The sequence below is a fragment of the Somniosus microcephalus genome, chromosome 17, assembly GCF_052327205.1.
Source record: "Somniosus microcephalus isolate GS21.2 chromosome 17, FLI_Smic_1.0, whole genome shotgun sequence".
Taxonomy (NCBI): domain Eukaryota; kingdom Metazoa; phylum Chordata; class Chondrichthyes; order Squaliformes; family Somniosidae; genus Somniosus; species Somniosus microcephalus.
Genome location: NC_141003.1, coordinates 6,568,370 through 6,595,105, shown reverse-complemented (window position 1 = coordinate 6,595,105; position 26,736 = coordinate 6,568,370). Strand labels below are relative to the sequence as shown.

Genomic DNA, 26,736 nt, shown 5'->3' with positions numbered 1-26,736 from the left:
AAGACTGGGTGAGGTAAAAAACACAGGTAGTGATTGCTATCAAATATGAGGGCAATTACAGTGTTTCAATAAACTAAAAATCTCAATTTTTGACTCCAGTGTTAATCATGAACAGTCTGTGTCAGGCTTATTGTGGATCAAGTGCTTGGCTAATTTTTTTCAGACTGAACATTAGCATGTGCTTTTTTAAGGTACAGATATTTTCAATGTGGAAGTGCTCCTGTGTTACGCCACACCTCTAAGAACGCCAGATTTGTTTACTACCATAAAGCTCATTCGAATCGACTTCACTTTGTTGCCTAGCTTGTTTTATACTGCCACCATTACCATTGTTCCATTCAGTTGTTTGCTCCTTTCACCACAACCACTGCTAATCAACACCATGCAGCACATTGATATTAGTGTCTACATGCTGGCTGGATCAGTGCTATGTGTTGGTGCATTCCATGTTACATATGCTATGGCATTGATTCATGCCACGCATACATTTCCCACTTGCTGAGTTCTTTATCCTGGTGGTTTCTGCAATTAAGGTTAGCTGTTTATCTACTGAGAGGGAAAATTACAGTGATAGACTTTTTGAATTTTAACTTTGAGAGTGCTTACATATTGCTGTGTACCTTATGTAGCAAAATGGATTTCTGCCCATGTTGTATTTCATAACTTGTGTTTTTTAATACTACATTCTGCACGTAAAGGGTTAACTGCCAAGGCTGTGCATAATGTTCTTTTTAACAGAGAGCCATTAGCCTGAACTGGTCCGTTTGTCCATTAGATTTTCCTCAAGATGTAAGTTTGTTTAGGCTCATAAGACAGAGATTTGAAGTGTTAATCAGTTAATAATCACGAGGTTGTCGTTATACAATCTCAAATATTTTATAGCATGGTCAGAGACGGCTGCATTGTCTTACTGGAGTCCCATAATGACATCTATTTGTTTATGGCATCACTGTATTCAGTTCACACCGGCTTGGGAAGGGGGGTTAGATGCACCTTTGGAGGCTCTTGGTCACGCGTGAGAGGGTAGACCGTCCACCCAGGCTAGTGATTTCCGCAGCAATTGGAATCCATGATTGGCTGCTGCCCTCTGTGAATGACCGCTTGCTGGGCTGAGACTTCATCTCACAAACATAGAAACATAGGAGATAGGAGCAGGAGTCGGCCATTCGGCCCGTCGAGCCTGCCCCGCCATTCAATGAGATCATGGCTGATCATCCAAATTCAGTACCCTGTTCCTGCCTTCTCTCCATATCCCTTGATCCCTTTAGCCTTAAGAAATATATCCAACTCCTTGAATATATTTAATGAATTGGCCTCTACTGCCTTCTGTGGCAGAGAATTCCACAGGTTCACCACTCTCTGGGTGAAGAAATTCCTCCTCAACTCTGTCCTAAATGGCCTACCCCTTATCCTTAGACTGTGACCCCTGGTTCTGGACTCCCCCGCCATCGGGAACATCCTTCCTGCATCCAGTCTGTCCAGTCCTGTTAGAATTTTATAAGTTTCTATGAGATCCCCTCTCATTCTTCTAAACTCCAGCGAGTACAAGCCCAATCGACCCAATCTCTCCTCATAAGTCATTCCTGCCATCCCAGGTATCAGCCTGGTGAATCCTCGCTGCACTCCTTCCATGGCAAGAACATCCTTCCTCAGATAAGGCGACCAAAACTGCACGCAATACTCAAACTTAAACTAAGGGCTTAATTTTAACTCCCCCCAAAAAAATATGGATTGGGGTCGTGTCAGAGGTTGAAAATTCAAAAAATCTGAAGCAGGAACCCAACCCGGATCAAACCTGCCCACTTCCAGTTTTAACGGAGGCGGGATGAGTTGACGGGTGACCGGTCCGCGTGTGCGGTGGGTGCGGGTTGGTCATTTCAACATTCTAATGAGGCTACCTGCATTAGTTTTCAGTCATTCTATTTCTAACTCGTGTTGGCTGGGTTTCCCAGACCTCGTGAAACCTGGCAGGTGAAAGGCGCGAAGGGCTGAATCCATGAGGTAAGTGCCCTTACGGCGCAGCTTGTGGGCCAGGAGGAACAGGAGTGTTTCCTCCAGGCCCAACAAGCAATCAAGTAAAAGCCCCCACTCTGCACAAGATCTGTCTGCCCTCACCCCCCCCTCACCGGAGCCCCGCCCAGCACGCTCCCCCCTCACCGGAGCCCTGCCCAGTCCCCCCCTCACTGGAGCCCCGCCCAGCACGCCCCCCCCTCACCGGAGCCCTGCCCGCCCCCCCCCCCCCCCCCCCCCCACCGGAGCAGCCCCCTCACCGGAGCCCCGCCCAGCCCACCCCCCCCTCACCGGAGCCCCACCAGCCCCCCCCCCAGCGTGCCCTCACCGGAGCCCCGCCCAGCGTGCCCTCACCGGAGCCCCGCCCGCCCCCCCCCCCTTCACCGGAGCCCTGCCTGCCCGCGCCCCCCCCCTCACCGGAGCCCTGCCCGCCCGCGCCCCCCCCTCACCGGAGCCCCGCCCGCGCCCCCCCCTCACCGGACCCACCCCCCCGCTCACCAGAGCCCCGCCCGCCCCCCCTCCTTCACCGGAGCCCCGCCCGCGCACCCCCCTCACCGGAGCCCCGCCCCCCACCCACCACCCCGACCATTGTCTGACATGCCTCCGGGATAAAATCCTGGCCTAACACTTCCACACAGAGGTGGTGACAGAATGTGTGTGGATTTTGCAGCCAGCAGTCAAATACTGTCTGTGTACAAAAGACTAAGCCAGTGTAGGCTCGAAGGATTAAGCTACTGTAAGTGGTTTTCTATATTTAGGGTCTGTGTTTAGAGAGAAAGTGAGTTGCGTACATTTTGTTTTCATATACCGAGGAGTGTAGATAAATATATATTCTCCTTGTGACTATTGTGTATTGTTCATGTAGTTTATAAAAATAAACCAAATATTGGCTTGAAGCCTGTGTTTCATCTTGGAGTGCTTATCCAGTCTGCCATCCATAGAGAGAGGATAATTCATGTGGTGGCATATAATATATGCTTGTGGCTGTTCTATGGAGTAAGGGTTCTCGGTTACAAACCCTGGAACATGTTGTTTATCTGGACAATAGACAGGAAAGGACATACTTCGATAAGCTTAACTTGGGCAGTGCTCTGGTCAGATAACACCTAGAATGTTGTCAGTTCTGGTCACCAAGGCAGACATTTAAACATTGCAAATTGCAGCCTCCCTGCCTGTGTATAGTTGCCACCACCCACCACAGTGGAGGCTTGACCCTCATCACTAAGTCACACCATGGCCTTTTCCCCCACTCCTCTTCAGTGTCAGTAAGTGAGAGGTGATGTATTTTGGTTAAAAAAAAATTAATGCTTATACTCTGGATTGAAGTAGGCTCAGTGCTGTGGAGGAGCAGTGTGATTTGAGGGCACAGGTTCACAGGACGTTAAAGGCAGCACCGCCGGTTGATAAGGACATGACAAAAACTAATACAATTCCAGATTTTATCACAACAGGTATAGAATATAAAAGCCAAGAGGCAATGATGAGCCTATATAAAACCGTAGGACCTCAGTTAGAATATGGTGTGCAGCATTCGGCTCCACCGTATAGGAAGGAGATTGAGGCCTGGTATGAAGAAATACAATGAAAGTTTTGAAAAAGTTGAGTCTCCATTCGAACATTGCAGATTATGGGGTTATACGATAGTTTAAAATTATGAAAGAATAGGATAGGGTAGATAGAAGCAGACTGTTTTCAATATGATCTGGAATTCACTGCCTGAAAGGGTGGTGGAGGCAGATTCAATTGTGGCTTTCAAAAGGGAATCCGAAAAGTACCTGAAGGAAAAAATTTTGCAGGGCTACGGAGAAAGGGTAGGGAGAGTGGGACACGCTGTAGTGCTCTTGCAGAGAGCTAGCACGGGCTCGATGGACCGAATGGCCTCCTATTGTGCTGTAACCATTCTATGATTCTAATCGCTGAGGGATCAAGCTCCAGGAGCTGTAGATACAAGATTAAATGCAAGAGATTGAGAATAGAGGATAGGAGAAACCTCCGAACAGAATTGTCAGCCTGTGCAATTCACTTCCAGGGTTAGTGGCTGAAGCAGAAACTATGTTGACTTTCAAGATTACATTGCGATGGTGGATGAGGACATTTTGGAACAGGGTAGGTAAATGTGAATCCAACTATTTGCCTGTGCAGGGGATAAATGGTTTGGTTGGCCCAAATGGCCTGTTCCCATGTAGCTTTTATGCGTTTCCTCCTTCAATCTCCTTGCTCTGTTCCAGCCCTCTAGTCGCTCTTAAAATTATCAGTCACAACCCCCACACCACTGACTTCATTCCCCCCTCCCGGGCCATCATCTCAGGTTGGACTAGCCTGTTCATGACCTCAGCATCTTGTTCGACCCTGAGCTGTGCTTCTAATTCCATATCCTTTCCATCATATCCGCCTCCTTCCACCTCTGCCCTGAACTAAACCTACCTGTTGCTGAAACGCTCGAGCATGGCTTTGTCACCTCCAGGTTTGTTTGCTCCAAAGCTGTCTTGCAAACCTGTCGCCGCCATAAATTTGAGCTGATTCAAAGCTCTGCTGCCCGTATACAATCCCACACGCCCATCCTCCACTAGTTCCCAGTCCTCCAATGTCTCACATTTTAAATTCTTGTGTTAAGTTTCCCCCCACTCCCTCGAACACTCTCTCCTGTTCCAACTATAGCCACTTGTGTACCCCCCACCCTCCCGCCTTTTACCCCATCATTGGCATCCATGCCTTCAGCTGCCTGGGTCCCTCGCTGTCTGCAGATCCCTCTGTAAACTTGACCTCCATCTCTTCCTTTCAAAACCCACCCTGAGCAAACATAGATGCTCCACCTATCCTCTTTTCCTTCATATCTCTGAAACACCTTGGGATGCTTTACTTTAAGCTATAGCTGCAAGTTAGAAGGGATATGGTAGTCTAGAGGTTATGTTATTGGACCAATAATCCAGACAACTTGAGTTCAAATCTCACCATGGCCGTTTGAAAATCTTAATTTGGTTTAAAAGAAATCTACAAATAATAAGCTGGTATCCGCAAATGAGTCCATGCAGCTGTGTTGGATTGTTGTAAAAACACAACTGGTTCACCAATCTTTTTAGGGGAGGGCAGCTGCCATCATAAGAATTAGGAGCAGGAGTCGGCCACACGGCCCCTCGAACCCGCTCCGCCATTCAATAAGATCATGGCTGAACTTCAACTTCAACTCCACTTTCCCGCACGATCCCCACATCCCTTGATTCCCCTAGAGTCCAAAAATCTTATCGATCTCAGCCTGGAATATACTCAATGACTCGGCATCCACAGCCCTCTGGGGCAGAGAGTGCCAAAGATTCACAACCCTCTGAGTGAAGAAATTCCTCCTCATCTCAGTCTTAAATGGCCGACCCCTTATCCTGAGACTATGCCCCCTAGTTCTAGACTCTCCAGCCAGGGGGAAACAACCTCTCAGCATCTACCCTGTCAATCCCCCTCAGAATCTTATGTTTCAATGAGATCACCTCTCATTCTTCTAAACTCCAGAGAGTATCGGCCCATTCTACACAATCTCTCCTCATAGGACAGCCCTCTCATCCCAGGGATCAATCTAGTGACTGCAGTCCCACACCAATGTGATAGACTCTTTACTGCTCCTGAAGTGGCCCAGCAAGCCACTGAGTTATATCAAACCGCTACAAAGAATAACGCCAATAAAACCGGATGAGTAACTTGGCTGCAACCTAGGCATAAAATCGGGACATGACTAGGGTGCACCCTGCTCTGATCTCCTCACTAATATCTGAGGACTGGTGTCAAAGTTGGGAGCTGTCCCACAGACGAGTCAATAAACCGCCTGACGTAATCCTACTCGCATACCTATCAGCCAACATCCCAGATTCCTCCATCATCCCTGGGTATGTTTCGTCCCACTGGCAGGACAGAGCCACCAGAGGTGGTGGGGTAGAGTGGTACACAGTCGGAGGAAAGTGCCCCTGCCCGTCCTCAACAATGACTCTGGATTAAGGTCAAACATGGGCAAGGAAACCTCCTATAGTAAAAACAGAAAATGCTGGAAATATTCAGCAAGTCGGGCAGCATCTGTGGAGAGAGAAACACAGTTAATGTTTCAGGTCAATGACCTTTCATCAGAACTGGAAAAAGTTAGAGATGTAACAGATTATAAGCAAGTACAGAGGCAGGGAAAGTGGGGAGGGGAGGAAAGAAAATACAGGGAAGGTCTGTGATGGGGTGGAAGGCAGGAGTGATTAAATGACAAAAGGGATGGTGGTGCAAGGCAAAAGGGGGTGATAATGGGACAATAAAAGAAACAAAAGATGGGTCTAGAGGAGGTGTAAATGACGAGCAGAATCGTCAGCAACTGCTGTCTGGGAAAAGTGGGAGCAATGGTTATGATCTGAAATTGTTGAACTCTATATTGAGTCCGGAAGGCTGTAAAGTGCCTAATCGAAAGATGAGGTGCTGTTCCTCGAGCTTACATTGAGCTTCATTAGAACAGTGTAGGAGGCAGAGGTCGGAGTGGGGCGGAGAATTAAAATGACAAGCGACCGGAAGCTCAGGGTCACACTTGTGGACTGAACGGAGGTGTTCCACAAAGTGGTCACCCAATCTGCATTTGGTCTCCCCAGTGTAGAGAAAACCGCATCGTCAGCAGCGAATACGGTATACTAAATTGAAAGAAGTACAAGTAAATCGCTGTTTCACCTGGAAGGAGTTTTGGGGCCCTGGATGGTGGGAAGGGAGGAGGTAAAAGGGCAGGTGTTGCATGTCCTGCACTTGCATAGCAAGGTGCCATGGGATGGGGAGGGGATGTTGGGGTAATAGAAGAGTGGATGAGGGTGTTGCGGCGGGAACGGTCCCTTTGAAATGCTGAAAGGTGGGAGGAGGGGAAGATTTGTTTGGTGATGACATCACGCTTGAGGTGGCAGAAATGGCGGAGGATGATCCGTTGATTGTAGAGGCTGGTGGGGTGGAAGGTGAGGACAAGGGGAACCCTATCGTGGTTCCGGGAGGGTGAGAAGGGCTGAGAGCAGAAGTGCGGGAAATGGGATGGACACGGTCGAGGGCCGTGTCAACCAATGTTCCCTTTAACTTTTTTTGGGTGCGTGGTTTTTTCTATTTAAAACCCGGTGTGCTGGCTGTGCAGGAGCTGCAGAGCGCTGTGTGGCCATGCAGCTTCAAGGGAACATTGCTGTCAACCACGGTGGAGAGGAATCCTCGGTTAAGGAAAAAGGAAGACGGATCCCTGAAGGTAACAGGACAGGTAGATAAGGTGGTTAAGAAGGCATGTGGGATACTTTCCTTTATTAGCCGAGGCTTAGAATAAAGAGCAGGGAGGTTATGCTTGAACTGTATAAAACACGAGTTAGGCCACGGCTACAGTACTGCGAGCAGTTCTGGTCACCACATTACAGGAAAGATGTGATCGCACTAGAGAGGGTACAGAGGAGATTTACACAGATGTTGCCTGGACTGGAGATTTTTAGCCCTGAGGAAAGATTGAATAGGCTGGGGTTGTTTTCTTTGGAGCAGAGGAGGCTAAGGGGAGATTTGATTTGAGGTGTATAAAATTATGAGGGGCCTAGATAGAGTGGATAGGAAAGACCTATTTCTCCGAGCAGAGCGGTCCATAACCAGGGGGCACAGATTTAAAGTGATTGGTAGAAGGATTAGAGGAGAGTTGAGGAGAACTTTCACCCAGAGGGTGGTGGGGGTCTGGAACTCACTGCCTGAAAGGGTGGTCGAGGCAGAAACCCTCATCACATTTAAAAAGTACTTGGATATGTACTTGAAGAGCCGGAACCTACAGGGCTACGGACCAAGAGCTGGAAAGTGGGATTAGGCTGGAGAGCTCTTTTTCGGTTGGCACGATGGGTCGAATGGCCTCCTTCTGTGCCGTAAATGTTTATGCTTCTATGATATCGGAAGCAGTGGTATGGAAGGTGACATCGTCAGCACGGGTGTGATTGAGAAACTAGGAGAATGGAATAGAATCCTTACAGGAAGCAGGGTGGGAGGAAGTGTAATCAAGGTAGCTGTGGGAGTCAGGCTTATCGTAGATAAAAACAGAAAACGCTGGGATTACTCAGCAGGTCAGGCAGCATCTGTGGAGAGAGAAACAGAGATAACGTTTCAGGTTGATGACCTTTCATCAGAACTGGAAAAAGTTGAAGATGTAACAGGCCATATTCTTTGGCTAAATTACAACCAACCTATAAATTCTGTGCACCAGTGGATGTGTGGTTCTTTTTCTTTCCTCCTGGCTCATCTAAACCAAGTTTAAAATAATAAGGTTACTAGAGAGACGAGCTAATTTTATCCCTCAACCAACGTCACTAAAACAAATTCTCTGGTCATTATCACATTGCTGTTTGTGGCAGCTTGCTGTGCGCAAATTGGCTGACACGTTTCCTACAATCCAACCGTGATTACACTTCAGAAGTACTTCATTGGCTGTGAAGTGCTTTGGGACATCCTGAGGTTGTAGAAGGCACTATAGAAATGCAAGTCTTTCTAGCATTTTATGCGTTCTCCTTTTTGGGAAGAAAAGAGAAAATTACATTTGTTAAAGGTCGGTGCTCAGTACCTGTAGATCATGGACGTATTGAGTGCCAGTATATTTCTTCACGTGATGAACATTTTATGATTTCCCTCAACCTTCAAGTATCCAGTGGATAAATCCTATGTATTTCTTCCAGGAAGTGCCCATGAATAATCTGAATGGCAAACCATATGGAGGAGCTGGCACAGCAGATTGCTGAACATCAAATGGGTGAGGTATGCAGACGGGCATTGTTAAAACCAGCTTTCTCTCAAACCGAATGATTTCAAAAGAAGCTCCATTTTGAGTATTTCTTTCAGTCGTCACTGGATGCATTTCACTATAGTTTCACAGTACTATAGTGGAGCTCACTGTAGCCCCATTGCAAGAGGAAAGTTGTGATAAGTGGCTGTGGTGGGAAGTGCTCAGCACCAAACCAATGTTTGCTTGTAGAAATCCAACAACATGCGCAGGCTACCAAGTTTGATAGCTTCACGTTTTCCAAATTGGACATTTCACTACAGGTGAAACTAAACTGCAGTACACATTGAATGAAACCGAGTGGCTGAAGGAAGATTACTTGAAAACAAATTTAATTGAACTGCCCATTCAAATCTCCTAGGCAATCATTGGCTTAATTGTACTAAATATATTGACTTCATCTGGATGTAAAATATTGAATTATGGTAGCAGTTGGAGGAAACTGCAATTATTGCAGAGAATTTTTTTAAACAGCAATTAAAGTTTAATTTAAAGGAAGCTTTAAGTGATCAGCATTTGGTAAATTATCAAGCTTGTTATGCCTTTGTTTTATTGTAAAATGTCCCAGAGCTTGAAAGACATCATTTATGGAGCTCTTGCCTGAAGCATTCACCGCTAACTGAGAGTAGGCTGTCAGACTGGTTCAAAACTGGTTGGTTAATATAAAATATAATATGTATAATCTTAGTTTCACTGCAGCAAAAATTAAAAGTAATTGAACTTATCATTTGCACATTGTGTTTTGCCAGATAGATTGCATTAATAATTTGACAGTGCATGGTCTTAAACTGGGATTCTATTTGGTGTTAGTTATGTTTTGGGTTTTTAACAGTAGATATTATCCTTTGGTTCAGAGTCATCCACTGTTCAACAGGGAGCTTGCGTCCCCCTGTGAACCAGAGTGTGCCTTTTCCTGCTCGGTATCTATAAGTAAATGTAGTGAAGCCCAGAGAAGTCTTTCTAATGTAGTCTGGTTTATTGGAATATATCACATGCTGCCACCTGATCTCAGTGACCAGAGGACGGACCCTATCAGACCCTGCCTCAGACTATAAACCAGCAAGTACATTTATTTAATATTAAATAGGTAAATAAATAGTACTGGGTATAAACCGGAGGTGCGTATTCCACTGTTCTCCTTAATGCCAAAAGAACAAAAATATTTCTCCATTAACCCTCAACACAAGCTTGATTCTTGAAGCAGTGACTCGCTTCTTATTGTCAAATTGCTATTACAGAGCCACGACAGAGCCCTGTATCACTGCTGGCTTCAGCCTGACTGTTAACTGAAACAAAGTCGACCTCGGATATACCATTCAAAATCCTTGGCTGATATATTTGATGATCAGCCATTTCATCGGTTGTCAGTCACATAGAATGTTTGAATTGATTGGAATGGATTGGCTCAGATCGGGTTCCCATCCGAATACAATAGCAGTGACAAACCATGTATATCAAGACCAACCTGAACTGTGCCTATCTCTCCTTGTACTGTAAGAGATTCCGAAGGAGACCAAACCAATATGGTGTGTAGCAAGTATACTTTATTAGCAGATTTAAAAGAGCACATAGTAGTCAGAGTTAACAATCTGACTCACTAGCTAAGCGCAATTCTTGCACTCAAGAACGGCCCAGTCATTTCAACAAGTTGAAGCAATTTAATAGAACAGAAACAATGATACCTGCTCCTGTTGGGAGGAGCGTTGACCTCGGGACTCTGCCTTCTCTGCTTCAACAGTTGGAACTACTTGTGCTGTTTTATACCTTGCCGTATCTTGTTATTTGTATTCCTTTCAGTCTAGCTGTTGTGGGAGATTGATGGCTGCTAGATCTAATTAAGGGCTTCTTGGCCTGTTGGAAAAGCATGCTGGGATACTTAGCCTAACTATCGAAATAAGCATGTATAGGTGCTCGGGACATCATGAATAGCACGTTTAGGGAGTTGGACGCACCACAGGTAGAGGTTGGACAGGAAGAAAGGGAACGGGTGACCCAACAGGCAGAGTACTAGGCGCAGGCAGGTAGTGCAGGGGTCCCCTGTGGCCATCCCCCTCTCCAACAGATATACCACTTTGAGTACTGTTGGGGGGGATGGCTTATCAGAGGAAGGCAGCAGCAGCCAACTTCCTAGCACCAGGGGTGGCTCTGCTGCACAGAATGGGAGGAAAAAGAGTGGTTGAGCTATAGTAATAGGGGATTCAATTGTAAGGGGAATAGATAGGCGTTTCTGCGGCCGCAAACGAGACTCCAGGATGGTGTGTTGCCTCCCTGGTGCAAGGGTCAAGGATGTCTCCGAGCGGCTGCAGAACATCTTGGAAGGGGAGGGTAAACAGCCAGTTGTCGTGGTGCATATAGGCACCAACGATATAGGTAAAAAGCGGGATGAGGTCCCAAAAGCGGAATATAGGGAGTTAGGAGGTAAATTAAAACACAGGACCTCAAAGGTAGTAATCTCAGGATTGCTACCAGTGCCACGTGCTCGTCAGAGTAGAAATAGAAGGATACTTCAGATGAATACGTGGCTAGAGGAATGGTGCCAGGGGGAGGGATTCAAGTTCCTGGGACATTGGAACCGGTTCTGGGGGAGGTGGGACCAGTTCAAACCGGACGGTCTGCACCTGGGCAGGGCTGCAACCGATGTCCTGGGGGAGTGTTTGCTAGTGCTGTGGGGGAGTGTTTCAACTAAAATGGAAGGGGGTTGGGAACCTGAGCAGGGAGACAGAGGAAAGGGAAACCAGGATAAAAGCAAAAGATAGGAAGGAGAAAAACAGAAGTGGCAGTCAGAGAAATCAACGGTTTAAATCAAACGTGGCCACAGTAAATAATAATTCTAATAGGTCTAAGAGCGTTAAAAAAACAAGCATGAAGGCTTTGTGTCTTAATGCAAGGAGCATTTGTAATAAGGTGGATGAATTGGCTGCGCAAATAGAGGTAAACGAATATGATTTGGTTGGGATTACGGAAACGTGGCTCAAGGATGGCCAAGACTGGGAACTCAGCATCCAGGGGTATTCGATATTCAGGAAAGATAGGCAAAAAGGAAAGGGAGGAGGGGTAGCATTACTGGTTAAAGAAGGGATTAACACAATTGTAATGAAGGATATTAGCTCTGATGATGTGGAATCTGTATGGGTAGAATTGAGAAATACTAAGGGGAAAAAAACATTAGTGGGAGTGGTATATAGACCTCCAAACAGTAAGGCGGAGGTTGGGGATGGCATTAAAAGGGAAATTAAAGAAGCATGCAATAAGGGCACAGCAGTCATCATGGGTGACTTTAATCTACATATAGATTGGGCTAACCAAATTAGTAACCATACTGTGGAGGAGGAATTCCTGGAGTGTTTACGGGATGGTTTCCTGGACCAATATGTCGAGGAACCAACCAGAGATCAGGCCATCTTAGACTGGGTATTATGCAACGAGAAAGGATTAATTAGCAATCTTGTTGTACGAGGCCCCTTGGGTCGGAGCGATCATATCATAAGAACATAAGAAATAGGAGCAGGAGTAGGCCAATCGGCCCCTCGAGCCTGCTCCGCCATTCAATAAGATCATGGCTGATCTGATCCTAACCGCCAATCTACTATCACAGAAATATCTCCTGAATCTAACATGAAATAGGAGCAGGATCAGGCTACACGGCCCCTGGGCCCGCTCCGCTACCCACAGGGCCATGACCGATCCGAACCTAGACTCATGTCCAAATTCCTGCCTGCTCCCCGTAACCCTTAATTCCCTTTACTTCTAGGAAACTGTCTATTTCTGTTTTAAATTTATGTAATGATGTAGCTTCTACAGCTTTTTGGGGCAGCATATTCCATGGACCTACCACCCTCCTGAGTGAAGTAGTTCCTCCTCATCTCAGTTTTGAAAGAGCAGCCCCTTATTCTAAGACTATGCCCCCTAGTTCTAGTTTCACCCATCATCGTGAACATCCTCCCCGCATCCACCTGATCCAACCCCTTCACAATCTTGTATGTTTCAATAAGATCGCCTCTCATTCTTCTGAACTCCAATGAGTAGAGTCCCAATCTACTCAACCTCTACTCATATGTCCATCCCCTCATCCCCGGGATTAACCGAGTGAACCTTCTTTGTACTGACTCGAGAGCAAGTATGTCTTTTCTTAAGTATGGACACCAAAACTGTATGCAGTATTCCAGGTGCGGTCTCATCGAATTCTTCATTAAGATGGAGAATGAAGTAGTTGACTCAGAAACTAGGGTCCTCAATTTAAATAAAGGAAACTACGATGGTCTGAGGAGCGAGTTGGGTAGGATTGATTGGGGAATGGCACTCAAAGGGTTGACGGTGGATAGGCAATTGCAAACATTCAAAGACCGAATGGATGAACTACAGAATTTGTTCATCCCAGTTTGGCATAAAAATAAAACAAAAAAGGTGACTCAACCGTGGCTAACAAGGGAAGTTAGGGATAGCATAAGATCCAAGGAGAGGACATACAAATTGGCCAGAAAAAGCAATAATCCTGAGGATTGGGAGCAGTTTAGGATTCAACAAAGGAGGACAAAGGGATTAATTAAGAAAGGGAAAATAGAATATGAGAGTAAGCTTGCAGGGAACATAAAAACTGACTGTAAAAGCTTTTATAGATATGTAAAGAGAAAAAGATTGGTGAAGTCAAGCGTAGGTCCCTTACAGTCAGAATCGGGGGAATTTATAATGGGGAGCAAAGAAATGGAAGACCAACTAAATACATATTTTGGTTCTGTCTTCACAAAGGAGGACACAAATAACCTCCCAGAAATACCGCGGAACATAGGGTCTGATGAAAGGGTGGAACTGAAAGAAATCAGTATTTGTAGGGAAATGGTGTTAGGAAAATTGATGGGACTGAAGGCTGATAAATCCCCAGGGCCTGATAATCTACATCCCAGGGTACTTAAGGAAGTGGTCCTAGAAATAGTAGATGCATTGCTGGTCATCTTCCAGAACTCAATAGACCCTGGAACAGTACCCATGGATTAGAGGGTAGCTAATGTTACCCCACTATTCAAAAAAGGTGGCAGAGAAAAAGTGGGGAATTATAGACCGGTAAGCCTGACATCGGTAGTGGGGAAAATGCTAGAGTCCATTATAAAAGATGTAATAGCAGAGCACTTGGAAAGCAGTGACAGGATCGGACAAAGTCAACATGGATTTACAAAAGGTAAATCATGCTTGACTAATCTACTGGAATTTTTTGAGGATGTAACTGGTAAAATAGATAAGGGAGAACCAGTGGATGTGGTATATTTGGACTTTCAGAAGGCTTTCGATAAGGTCCCGCATAAGAGGTTAGCGTGCAAAATTAAGGCACATGGGATTGGGGGCAAGGTGTTGACTTGGATAGAGAACTGGTTGGCGGACAGAAAGCAAAGAGTTGGAATAAACGGGTCGTTTTCCGAGTGGCAGGCAGTGACTAGTGGGCTACCGCAAGGATCGGTCCTAGGACCCCAGCTGTTCACAATATATATTAATGATCTGGACGAGGGAATTGGATGTAATAGCTCCAAATTTGCAGACGACACAAAGCTGGGTGGGCGTGTGTGCTGTGAGGAGGATGTCATGAAACTCCAGTACGATTTGGACAGGTTGGGTGATTAGGCAGAAACATGGCAAATGCACTATAATGTGGATAAATGTGAGGTTATCCACTTTGGTGGCAAAAACAGGAAGGCAGATTATTATTTGAATGGCAATAGATTGGGCGAAGGGGAAGTGCAAAGAGACCTGGGTGTTCTTGTGCACCAGTTGCTGAAGGTAAGCATGCAGGTGCAGCAGGCGGTTAAGAAGGCAAATAGTATGTTGGCCTTCGTAGCAAGAGGGTTCGAGTACAAGAACAAGGATGTCTCGCTGCATTTGTACAGGGCCTTGGTGAGACCGCACCTTGAGTATTGTGTGCAGTTTTGGTCACCTTACCTGAGGAAGGACGTTCTTGCCATGGAGGGAGTGCAGCAAAGATTCACCAGGCTGATACCTGGGATGGCAGGAATGACGTACGAGGAGAGATTGTGTCAATTGGGCTTATACTCACTGGAGTTTAGAAAATTGAGGGGGGATCTCATCGAAACCTATAAAATTCTGTCAGGTCTCGACAGACTAGATGCAGAAAGGATGTTTCTGATGGCTGGGGAGTCCAGAACCAGGGGTCATAGTCTAAGGATAAGGGGTAAGCCATTTAGGACTGAAATGAGGAGGAATTTCTTCACCCAGAGAGTGGTGAACCTGTGGAATTCTCTGCCACAGAGGGTGGTGGAGGCCAGTTCATTAAATATATTCAAGAAAGAGTTGGATATATTTCTTGAGGCTAAAGGGATCAAGGGATATGGGGAGAAGGCAGGGACAGGGTACTGAATTTGGATGATCAGCCATGATCTCATTGAATGGCGGAGCAGGCTCGAAGGGCCGAATGGCCTACTCCTGCTCCTATCTTCTATGTTTCTATGTTCTAGGCTATATCTTACACTTGAGGTGTGACTATCAGCTAGACTATAATTTATATTGTAGAAAGAGGTGGTAATCAACTTTAACCCTGTGTATGCTCCATAAGGTCGCTTCCCAAATTCATGGGGGAAAAGAGTATGATGTCCCATCAGTTTACCTGGCATTCCATCGGAATGAATTGGAGTGTTGGTATACATACTTATCGTGCTGTGGTCTTTTATGTTAAGTATATAGCACAGATTCGCAGATCCTGACAGCTGTTTGTTTGATATGGTGCAAAAACCTCGGGTAAACTAGTAACCAGACAAACACCAGCAAAGTGGATGGTTAAGTGCGTTTTGTACTGTTACCATTTTGGGATCAGGGAGCTCAGAAGACAGGATAAGGGTCATTTTGCCTGTTCCATAGCACTTTATGGGCTGTCCTGTAAAGTAAACACTGTAATGTTGGTAGCAGAGCTGTCCTATTGCAGATCACAAACCTTATCTAATGTTGTATGACTTTGGTTTGCTGCTGCAGTGTGTGGTGAATGTGCAGTGAAGCAGAAAGATGAATTAGCCACCTAAGGGTTGCCTTCAATTTTTGAGAAGTAACATCCTTTACATACCACAATCCCATCCATCCCTACAAGATCCTGAAGGGTATTCAAATCATGCAGGGTAAGGGTAATACCCAATGGACTGGCATGCAAGATGACGTCACTATCTTTGTTGCATGTCAAATATGTGTTCTCTGGACCAATTGGCATGCTATGGGAAGAATGTGATATTGGTAAAGCTGTGCTCAAATGATATAATGAATATGTTCTGAGTAAGCATATGTACAAGCAGCATTTAAATTACAGATCAGAGTTACCTCTTCAAAATCATCATTCCCTTTTCACAGTGTGTTTTTCCATAATATATGTTCCATAATGTACAGAATTCCTAAAACATTTTAATCATGCAGACTATTGCGTTTGTAAGATTCGGCTCAGATATTTTCCTTGTACTTAGCGACAAATACCACTCCTGTAAGCGAGCCTTTGCTCCTTATGAACTAGAGCTTGCCTTTAACTGCCCAAGATCTGGGTATCTGAAGTAAGCCCAGGGCTCGAGCAGAAACCCGTGCTATTGTATTTGGCTTATTGGATATATCACATGCCCACATCTGATGGTTTTGATTTTGGAAAATGGTAGCACATACCCTCTTAGCTTGCAGCCTAAGCCATGGTCTGATATCAAGAGATTTATTAACAGATACATAAGTACATGGGGCAAAGACAAACAGATTTACAGAACTTAACTATTCCTCTTCAGACTATTACAAAATAACTAACAGCCATGTGTGAGAAAACTCAATGTAAAGAAAGACTTGCATTTCCATAGCGCCTTTTATGACCACCGGACATTCCAAAGCACTTTACAGCCAATGAAGTACTTTTGAAGTGCGGTCACTGTTGTATTGTAGGAAAGGCGGCAGCAATGTGATAATGACCAGATAATCTGTTTTAGCGATGTTGATTCATGGATAAATATTGACCAGGTCACTGGGAGAACGCCCCTGCTCCTCTTCGAAATAGTGCCGTGGGATCTTTTACGTCCACCTGAGAGCAAACGGGGCCTCGTTTTAACGTCTCATCCGAAAGACAGCACCTCCGACAATACAGCACTCCCTCAGCACTGAGTGTCAGCCTCTATTTTTGTGCTCAAGTCAAACTATACCCAATACTTTATATGGGATTTGCTGTTAATCTGCCACACAAACTCCTCCCCTCATTTATTTTCTCATTCGCTTGTTTCGAGACTGCCAAATTGGGGCAAGATCATTAGAGAAATTCTTTCTAATTCCTTTAAAGCTCAACTATTTAACAAAGGAAATTAAATCGATAGATCTCTCTTTGCATAAGGCTGTGAAAGATACACCAGATGGGCCAAATGGCCGCCTCCTGTGCTGCAAGATTCTATGATTGATTAAATGTAACAGATAATGGCTGAACTTCACAGGTGCTTCCTCCAAGGTGATAGCTTGGGGTTTGACCAATTTAAATCTCGCATCGAATCGAAAAGCCAGAATGAGTCAGTAGCCACCTCCATAGCTGCTGGAACAATCCAACTGCCACATCAATATGACCGAACTTTGTAATCAATGAACTAAACAAGCAAGTAAACAGGATGCAATTCAATGCATTTACTTGTTAATGTCTCCCTGGTCCCTTCAGGTTATTTTCTTTTAAGAGAAACACTGTTTTACTCCAAAAGTACCACAAGAAAGAGACAGAACAAACCAAAAATAATATACCATAGCCAAAATAGTGCGTCTTGTTGCATGTGCCAAAGTGCCCTTGTATGGTAAAATCAAGTGGCAAAAGGCAATAATTACTGAGTAATTCACATGACTGTAGTATTCATGTTCCTGAGCTTGAAGATGGCATGGTAGGAGACGGGTATGTTTATATTGACAGATTTGAAAATAATTTGTTCATGTATATAGTATCTTGACTTTCATTGAAATGTAATCAGTTCTACTGAATAATAGTTTCATCATTTTTATTAGTGTATCATGGTTCCCATTGGCCTGGAATTTGCGGTTGTAATGACAGCGAAACGGTCAGCGCTCGTCGGTATTACTGAGTAAATCTGACAGCAACTTCTGGCGTCTGCACATGCGAAGTTAAACATGGAAATCTGAAAGTTGCTCTGTGATACCCTGCTCCTCCACAGGGTGCGCTGTTGCAGTCCTTGCCGATGCAATCAACAGAGAATCAATGATTTGACGTGAACTTCAGCTTTTTAACACAGTATTCTTGCTGTAAAAACCATTGAAAATGTTAAGTCTTGTTGAATGAGGTGTAACTGAGCTTCAACGGTGTACTAAGTCATAATTACTGCCGAACAACCTCTCTGGCCCTGAAAAACTAATTTTACAAGTATGGAGTGTCTTTCCCTCGCAATAACATTTAAAAATTCCATGGTTTTTAAAATAAAAATTATTTTATTTTTTAAAATTTGTTTATATTTCAGCTTCTATCTTAATCCCATGTGTATATCCCAATTTTTTTTCTTTCTGTAAAATGATTAATAAGTGAATTATAATCCGTGCTTTTTACTTCCTGGTTTGCTGTCTGTGAGAATTCTTCAATCTGATTGGCTGATCAGCCTGCTTGACGACTTCACTGTTGCTGTATGACACAGATTCCCCTTAGATGGCGCTATATTGAAGGTCACGTCGGAAATGGGGAAATCGATGCTTTAGAGCCGCTGAATCTTTGTGGACAGCTTTTTTCAAGGCCAGCGCCGAGCGCCGTCCCTTCACTGCTGACCTCAAAATCTGGGTCATTATATTTGATAGCTAAGAATAGCTTTCTCTAGACTGCTTGATCAGTAATCACTCCCTATTCTTGGCACATTCAGGAAATGGAGCAAGTTCTTTTGTCTAGCCAGCCCTTTCTGTCATTCTTAGCTATTGGAGCTCTCATTTTTAAACCCAATTCCCTGTCTTTCATCCATATCTATTAATATCCATCTTGAGTACCTATTTCCCATTTAAACATCTCATTTGACCTCCCCCAACGTCTTCTGGATCAGTGTGTTCCACATTCTCACAACCCTTGGTGTGAAAGAAGTTCCTTTCTGGATTTATTTTTAACTACTGTCCATGCTTTTGTCACCTCCACATTTGATTATTCCAATGCTCTTCTGGCCGGCCTCCCAGCTTCTGCCCTCAATAAATTTGAGCTCATCCAAATCTTTGCCCGTATCCTAACCCGTACCAAATGGTGCTCGCCCATCACCCCGGTGCTCGCCCATCACCCCGGTGCTCGCCCATCACCCCGGTGCTCGCCCATCACCCCGGTGCTCGCTAACCTACATTGGCTCCCGGCCCACCGGCACCTTGATTTTAATAATTCTCATCCTCCTGTTCAAATCCCTTCATGGGATTGCCCCTCTCTATATATTTGTAACTTACTCCAGCACTACAACACTCCAAGAATTCTGCGTTCCTCCAACTCTGGCCTCTTCTGTATCTTCCTTTGCCCCATCATTGGCGGCCTTGCCTTCAGCTGTATAGGCCCTAAGCTTTGGAATTCCCTCCCTAAACACCAACACCATGTTGAGTTGGACAAATACTGCTGTTGCTTCATCTGGGCTGGGTTAAAATCCTACATTTCCCCACCTAACACCAGCGATGTGCAGTAAATGCGGCCTTGTTAGTGTTGTTCACATCCTGAAAACAAACTTAAAAAACAAAATGTAAACCTCTTGTGATGAAGCCCAGCCTCTCATTAAACATAGAAACATAGAAGATAGGAGCAGGAGTAGGCCATTCGGCCCCTCGAGCCTGCTCCGCCATTCTATGCGATCATGGCTGATCATCCAAATTCAGTACCCTGTCCCTGCTTTCTCCCCATATCCCTTGATCCCTTTAGCCTTAACAAATATATCCAATTCCTTCTTGAATATATTTAATGAATTGGCCTCAACTGCCTTCTGTGGTAGAGAATTCCACAAGTTCACCACTCTCTGGGTGAAGAAATTCCTCCTCCTCTCTATCCTAAATGGCTTACCCCTTATCTTTAGACTGTGACCCCTGGTTCTGGACTCCCCGACCATTGGGAACATCCTTCCTGCATCTAGCCTGTCTAGTCCTGTTAGAATTTTATAAGTTTCAATGAGATCCCCTCTCATTCTTTTAAACTCCAGCGAGTACAAGCCCAATCGACCCAATCTCTCCTCATACGTCAATCCTGCCATCCCAGGTATCAGTCTGGTGAATCTTCGCTGCACTCCTTCCATGGCAAGAACGTCCTTCCTCAGATAAGGCGACCAAAACTGCACACAATACTCAAGGTGTGGTTTCACCAAGGCCCTGTACAACTGCAGCAAGACATCCTTGTTCCTGTACTCAAACTCTCTCGCTACGAAGGCCAACATACCATTTGCCTTCTTAACTGCCTGCTGCACCTGCATGCTTACCTTCAGCGACTGGTGCACAAGGACGCCCAGGTCTCGTTGCACTTCCCCTTCTCCCAATCTATTGCCGTTCACATAATAATCTGCCGCCTTGTTTTTGACACCAAAGTGGATAACCTCACAATTATCCACGTTATATTGCATCTGCCATGCTTCTGCCCGATCACCCAACCTGTCCAAATCATACTGGAGTTATTTGGCATCCTCCTCACAGCACAAACGCCCACCCAGCTTTGTGTCGTCTGCAAACTTGGAGATATTACATCTAGTTCCCTCGTCCAGATCATTAATATATATTGTGAATAGCTGGGGTCCTAGGACCGATCCTTGCGGTAGCCCACTAGTCACTGCCTGCCACTCGGAAAAAGAGCCGTTTATTCCAACTCTTTGCTTTCTGTCTGCCAACCAGTTCTCTCTCCAAGTCAATACCTTGCCCCCAATCCCATGTGCCTTAACTTTACACGCTAATCTCTTATGCGGGACCTTATCGAAAGCCTTTTGAAAGTCCAAATACACCACATCCACTGGTTCTCCCTTATCTATTTTACCAGTTACATCCTCAAAAAATTCCAGTAGATTAGTCAAGCACGATTTACCTTTTGTAAATCCATGTTGACTTTGTCTGATCCGGTCACTGCTTTCCAAGTGCTCTGCTATTACATCTTTTATAATGGACTCTAGCATTTTCCCCACTACCGATGTCAGTTTCCCCGTTTTCTCTCTACCACCTTTTTTTAACAGTGGGGTAACATTAGCTACCCGCCAATCCATGGGTACTGTTCCAGAGTCTATCGAATTTTGGAAGATGACCAGCAATGCATCCACTATTTCTAGGGCCACTTCCTCAAGTACCCTAGGATGTTACTTATCCGGCCCTGGGGATTTATCGGCCTTCAATCCCATCAATTTCTCGAACACCATTTCCCTGCAAATACTGATTTCTATCAGTTCCTCCCTTTCATTAGACCCTATGTTCCCCGACATCTCTGGGAGGTTATTTGTGTCCTCCTTTGTGAAGACAGAACCAAAGTATGTATTTAATTGGTATGCCATGTCTTTGTTCCCCATTATAAATTCCCCTGATTCTGACTGCAAGGGACCTACGCTTGACTTCACCAATCTTTTTCTCTTCACATATCTATAAAAGCTTTTACAGTCAGTTTTTATGTTCCCTGCAAGCTTACTCTCATACTCTATTTCCCCCCTCTTAATTAATCCCTTTGTCCTCCTTTGTTGAATCCTAAACAGCTCCCAATCCTCAGGTTTACTGCTTTTTCTGGCCAATTTATATGTCCTCTCCTTGGACCTTATGCTATCTCTAATTTCCCTTGTTAGCCACGGTTGAGTCACCTTTTTTGTTTTATTTTTATGCCAAACTGGGAGGAACAAATTCTGTAGTTCATCCATGCGATCTTTGAATGTTTGCCATTGCCTATCCACCGTTAACCCTTTGAGTGACATTCCCCAATCAATCCTGCCCAACTCGCGCCTCATACCATCGTAGTTTCCTTGATTTAAATTCAGGACCCTAGTCTCTGAGTCGACTACTTCACTCTCCATCTTAATGAAGAATTTTATCATATTATGATCGCTCCGACCCAAGGGGCCTCGCACAACAAGATTGCTAATTAATCCTTTCTGATTACATAATACCCAGTCTAAGATGGCCTGATCTCTAGTTGGTTCCTCGACATATTGGTCCAGGAAACCATCCCGTATACACTCCAGGAATTCCTCCTCCACAGTATTGTTACTAATTTGGTTAGCCCAATCTATATGTAGATTAAAGTCACTCATGATAACTGCTGTGCCCTTATTGCACGCTTCTCTAATTTCCCTTTTAATGCCATCCCCGACCTCCGCATTACTGTTTGGAGGTCTATATACCACTCCCACTAACGTTTTCTGCCCCTTGGTAATTCTCAGTTCTACCCATACAGATTCCACATCAGAGCTAATATCCTTCCTTTCAATTGTGTTAATCCCCTCTTTAACCAGCAATGCTACCCCACCTCCTGTTCCTTTTTGCCTATCTTTCCTGAATATTGAATACCCCTGGATGTTGAGTTCCCAGCCTTGGCCACCCTGGAGCCATGTTGCCGTAATCCCAATCATATCATATCCGTTTACCTCTATTTGTGCAGCTAATTCATCCACCTTATTACGAATGCTCCTCGCATTAAGCCACAAAGCCTTCAGGCTTGTTTTTTTAACGCTCTTAGATCTTTTAGAATTATTATTTACTGTGGCCATGTTTGATTTAAACCCTTGATTTCTCTGCCACTTTTGTTTTTCTCCTTCCTGTCTTTTGCTTTTATCCTTGTTTCCCTTTCCTCTGTCTCCCTGCTCAGGTTCCCAACCCCCTGCCATTTTAGTTTAAACCCTCCCCCAGAGCACTAGCAAACACTCCCTCTAGGACATCGGTCCCGGCCCTGCCCAGGTGCAAACTGTCCATTTTGTGCTGGTCCCACCTCCCCTAGAACCGGTTCCAATGTGTCAGGAATTTGAAACCCTCCCCCTTGCACCATTCCTCTAGCCACGTATTCATCTGAAATATCCTTCTATTTCTACTCTGACTAGCACGTGGCACTGGTAGCAATCCTGAGGTTACTACCTTTTGAGGTCCTATTTTTAAATTTAGCTCCTAACTCCCTACATTCAGCTTTTAGGACCTCATCCCGGTTTTTACCTATATCGTTGGTACCTATATGCACCACGACAACTGGCTGTTCACCCTCCCTTTCCAAAATGTTTTGCAGCCGCTCTGAGATATCCTTGACCCTTGCACCAGGGAGGCAACACACCATCCTGGAGTCTCGTTTGCGGCCGCAGAAACGCCCATCTATTCCCCTTACATTAGAATCCCCTATCACTATAGCTCTCCCACTCTTTTTCCTCCCGTCCTGTGCAGCAGAACCACCCCTGGTGCCAGGAAGTTGGCTGCTGCTGCTGCCTTCCCCTGGTAAACCATCCCCCATCAGTATCCAAAGTGGTATATCTGTTTGAGAGGGGGATGGCCACAGGGGACCCCTGCACTACCTGCCTGCGCCGCCTACTATGCCTGTTGGTCACCCATTCCCTTTCTGCCTGTGCAACCTTTACCTGCGGTGTGACCAACTGATCAAACGTGATATCCACGACTTCTTCAGCACTGCAGATGGTCCAGTATGTATCCAATCGCAGCTCTGGCGCTGCAATGCGGCCTGCCAGTAGCTGCAGCTGGATACACTTCCTGCAGACATGGTTGTCAGGGACACGGGAAGTGTCCCTGAGTTCCCACATAGCGCAGGAGGAGCATACCACGGGGCCGGGCTCTCCTGTCATGACTTACCCTTTTAATTAATTCAAAATAAATCAAATCAAATCAATCCCACCAATTACACTACAGTTAAATGATATATTTAAGGGCCCTGGTTTACAAACAGTCCCCGCTACACCAGAGAGAGCTTAGAAACTATAAACCACAGAGTTAAAGCTTAAAAAAAGAGAGAAATACTCGCCAACCAATCACTTACCTGCTTTCTGGTGACGTCACACTCCGATTCCTTTTTACTTCTCTCCCTCTCTCTGAGATTAGTAAAACTACCTGGTCTCTGCCGCCTTTTATACCTCGCCGCCGCCGAGTTTCCCGCCGCAGCTCTGAGGCCTACCTGGTCTCTGCCGCTGCTTTTATACCTCGCCGCCGCCGAGTTTCCCGCCGCAGCTCTGAGGCCTACCTGGTCTCTGCCGCTGCTTTTATACCTCGCTGCCGCCGAGTTTCCCGCCGCCGCCTTTTTGAGAACGTTTTGCACCTGTACACTAGCTTTTTTAAAAATTCGTTACTGGGATGTGGGCATCGATTTCAAGGCCAACATTTATTGCCCATCCCTAATTGCCCGTGAGAAGGTGGTGGTGAGCCGCCGCCTTGAACCGCTGCAGTCCGTGTGGTGAAGGTACTCCCACAGTGCTGTTAGGGAGGGAGTTCCAGGATGAAGGATTGGCGATATACTTCCAAGTCAGGATGATGTTTGACTTGGAGTGAACTTGGAGGTGGTGGTGTTCACATGCACCTGTTGCCCTTGTCCTTCTAGGCGGAAGAGGTCGCGGGTTTAGGAGGAGCTGCCGAAAAAGCCTTGGCGAGTTGCTGCAGTGTATCTTGTAGATGGTACACACTGCAGCCGCGGTACGCCGGTGTTTGGGTGGAAGTGAATATTTAAGGTGGTGGATGGGGTGCCAATCAAGTGGGCTGCTTTGTCTTGGATGGTGTCGAGCTTCTTGAGTGTTGTTGGAGCTGCACTCATCCAGGCAAGTGGAGAGTATTCATCACACCCCTGACTTGTGCCTTGTAGATGGTGGAAAGGCTTTGGGGAGTCGGAAGGTGAGACACTCACCGCAGAATACCTAGCCTCTGACTCTGACCTGCTCTTGTTGCCACAGTATTTATGTGGCTGGTCCAGTTCAGTTTCTGGTTAATGCTAACCCCCAGGATGTTGATGGTGGGGGATTCAGCGATGGTAATGCCGTTGAATGTCATGGGGCGGTGGTTAAACGCTCGCTTGCTGGAGATAGTCATTGCCTGGCACATGTGTGGTGCGAGTGTTACCTGCCACTTATCAGCCCAAGCCTGAATGTCGTCCAGGTCTTGCTGCATGCACTGAACACTGTGCAGTCATCAGCGAACATCCCCACTTCTGACCTTATGATGGAGGGAAGGTCATTGATGAAGCAGCTGAAGATGGTTGGGCCTAGGACACTGCCCTGAGGAACTCCTGCAGCAATGTCCTGGGGCTGAGATGATTGATCTCCACCGCCACTGCCATCTTCCTTTATGCTAGGTATGACACTAGCCAGTTGAGAGTTTTCCCCCAATTCCCATTGACTTCAGTTTTACTAGTGCTCCTTGATGCCACACTTGGTCAAATGCTGCCTTGACTTTAAGGGCAGTCACACTCACCTCACCTCTGGAATTCAGCTCTTTTGTCCATGTTTGGATCAAGGCTGTAATGAGGTCTGGAGCCAAGTAGTCCTGGCGGGACCCAAACTGGGCATCAGTGAGCAGGTTATTGGTGAGTAAGTGCTTCTTGAGAGCACTGTTAATGACACCTTCCATCACTTTGCTGACGATTGAGAGTAGACTGATGGGGCGGTAATTGGCCGGATTCAATTTGTCCTGCTTCTTGTAGACCGGACATACCTGGGCAGTTTTCCACATTGTTGGATAGATGTCAGTGCTATAGCTGTACTGGAGCAGCTTGGCTAGAGGCACAGCTAGTTCTGGAGCACAAGGCTTCAGCACGACAGCCGGGATGTTGTTGGGGGCCCACAGCCTTTGCTGTATCCAGTGCGCTCAGCCGTTCCTTGATATCACGTGGAGTGAATCGAATTGGCTGAAGACTGGCTTCTGTGATGGTGGGGACCTCGGGAGGAGGCCGATATGGATCAGCCACTCGGCACGTCTGGCTGAAGATGGTTGCAAACGCTTCAGCTTTGTCTTTTGCACTCACGTGCTGGGCTCCACCATCATTGAGGATGGGGGATATTCATAGAGCCTCCTCCTCACGTTAGCTGTTTAATGGTCCATCACAGATTGTGGTGGAATACAGTTCTGCTGCTGCTGATGGCCCACAGTGCCTCATGGATGCCCAGTTTTGAGCTGCTAGATCTGTTCTGAATCTATCCCATTTAGCACGGTGGGGGTGCCACACAACACAATGGAGGGTGTCCTCAGTGTGAAGACGGGACTTCGTCTCCACAATAACTGTGCGGTGATCACTGCTACCAATGCTGTCATGGACAGATGCATCTGCAGCAGGTAGATTGGTGAGGACGAGGTCAATTAGGTTTTTTCCTCGTGTTGGTTCTCTCACCACCTTCCGCAGGCCCAGACTGGCAGCTATGTCCTTCAGGACTTGGCCAGCTCGGTCAGTATTGGTGCTACTGAGCCACTCTTGGTGATGGACATTGAAGTCCCCACCCAGAGTACATTCTGTGCCTTTGCTACTCTCCGTGCTGGAGGAGTACTGATTCATCAGCTGCGGGAGGGCGGTAGGTGGTAATCAGCAGGAGGTTTCCTTGCCCATGCTTGACCTGAAGCCATGAGACTTCCTGAGGTCCGGAGTCAATGTTGAGGACTCTTTCCCGACTGTATGCTGGTGGGACAGGACATACCCAGGGATGGTGATGGAGGAGTTTGGGACATTGGCTGAAAGGTATGATTCTGTGAGTATGACTATGTCGGGCAGCTCTCCCAATTTTGACACCAGTCCCCTAGATGTTGGTGAGGAGGACTTGGTTGACTAGGCTGGGTGTGCCGTTGCCGTGTCCGTAGCCGGTGCCGACTTCGATGCTGGGTGGTCCGTCCGGTTTTATTATTATTTTTCGCAGCAGTTTTTTACTAGGCCATTTCAGAGGGCTGTGGGTCTGGAGTCACATACAGGCCAGACCAGGTAAGGACGGCAGATTTCCTTCCCTAAAAGACAGTAGTGAACCAGGTGGGTTTTTATGGCAATTCGATAGTTTCATGGTAACCATTACTGATTCTAGCTTTTTATTCCAGATTTATTTAAT

The 26,736-nt window shown here is 45.9% G+C and overlaps 1 protein-coding gene across 27 annotated transcripts in view; it reads left to right on the top strand.

Annotated features, from left to right (window-relative positions):
* nr2c1 (nuclear receptor subfamily 2, group C, member 1) overlaps window positions 1-26,736 on the top strand; it is a 136,957-nt gene that overhangs the window by 53,648 nt on the left and 56,573 nt on the right. For 14 of the 27 annotated variants that reach the window (XM_086009843.1, XM_086009853.1, XM_086009851.1 and 11 more), the window contains one exon: window positions 8,685-8,763. The exons of 6 other annotated variants lie outside the window; for them this stretch is intronic. In XM_086009843.1, the coding sequence (XP_085865969.1) occupies window positions 8,707-8,763 (57 nt within the window). In that variant the 5' untranslated portion in view covers window positions 8,685-8,706. Of the gene's footprint in view, window positions 1-4,039; window positions 4,117-8,684; window positions 8,764-26,736 lie in introns of all 27 variants that reach the window. 7 more of the 27 variants (XM_086009848.1, XM_086009846.1, XM_086009849.1 and 4 more) reach the window with 3 other exon arrangements.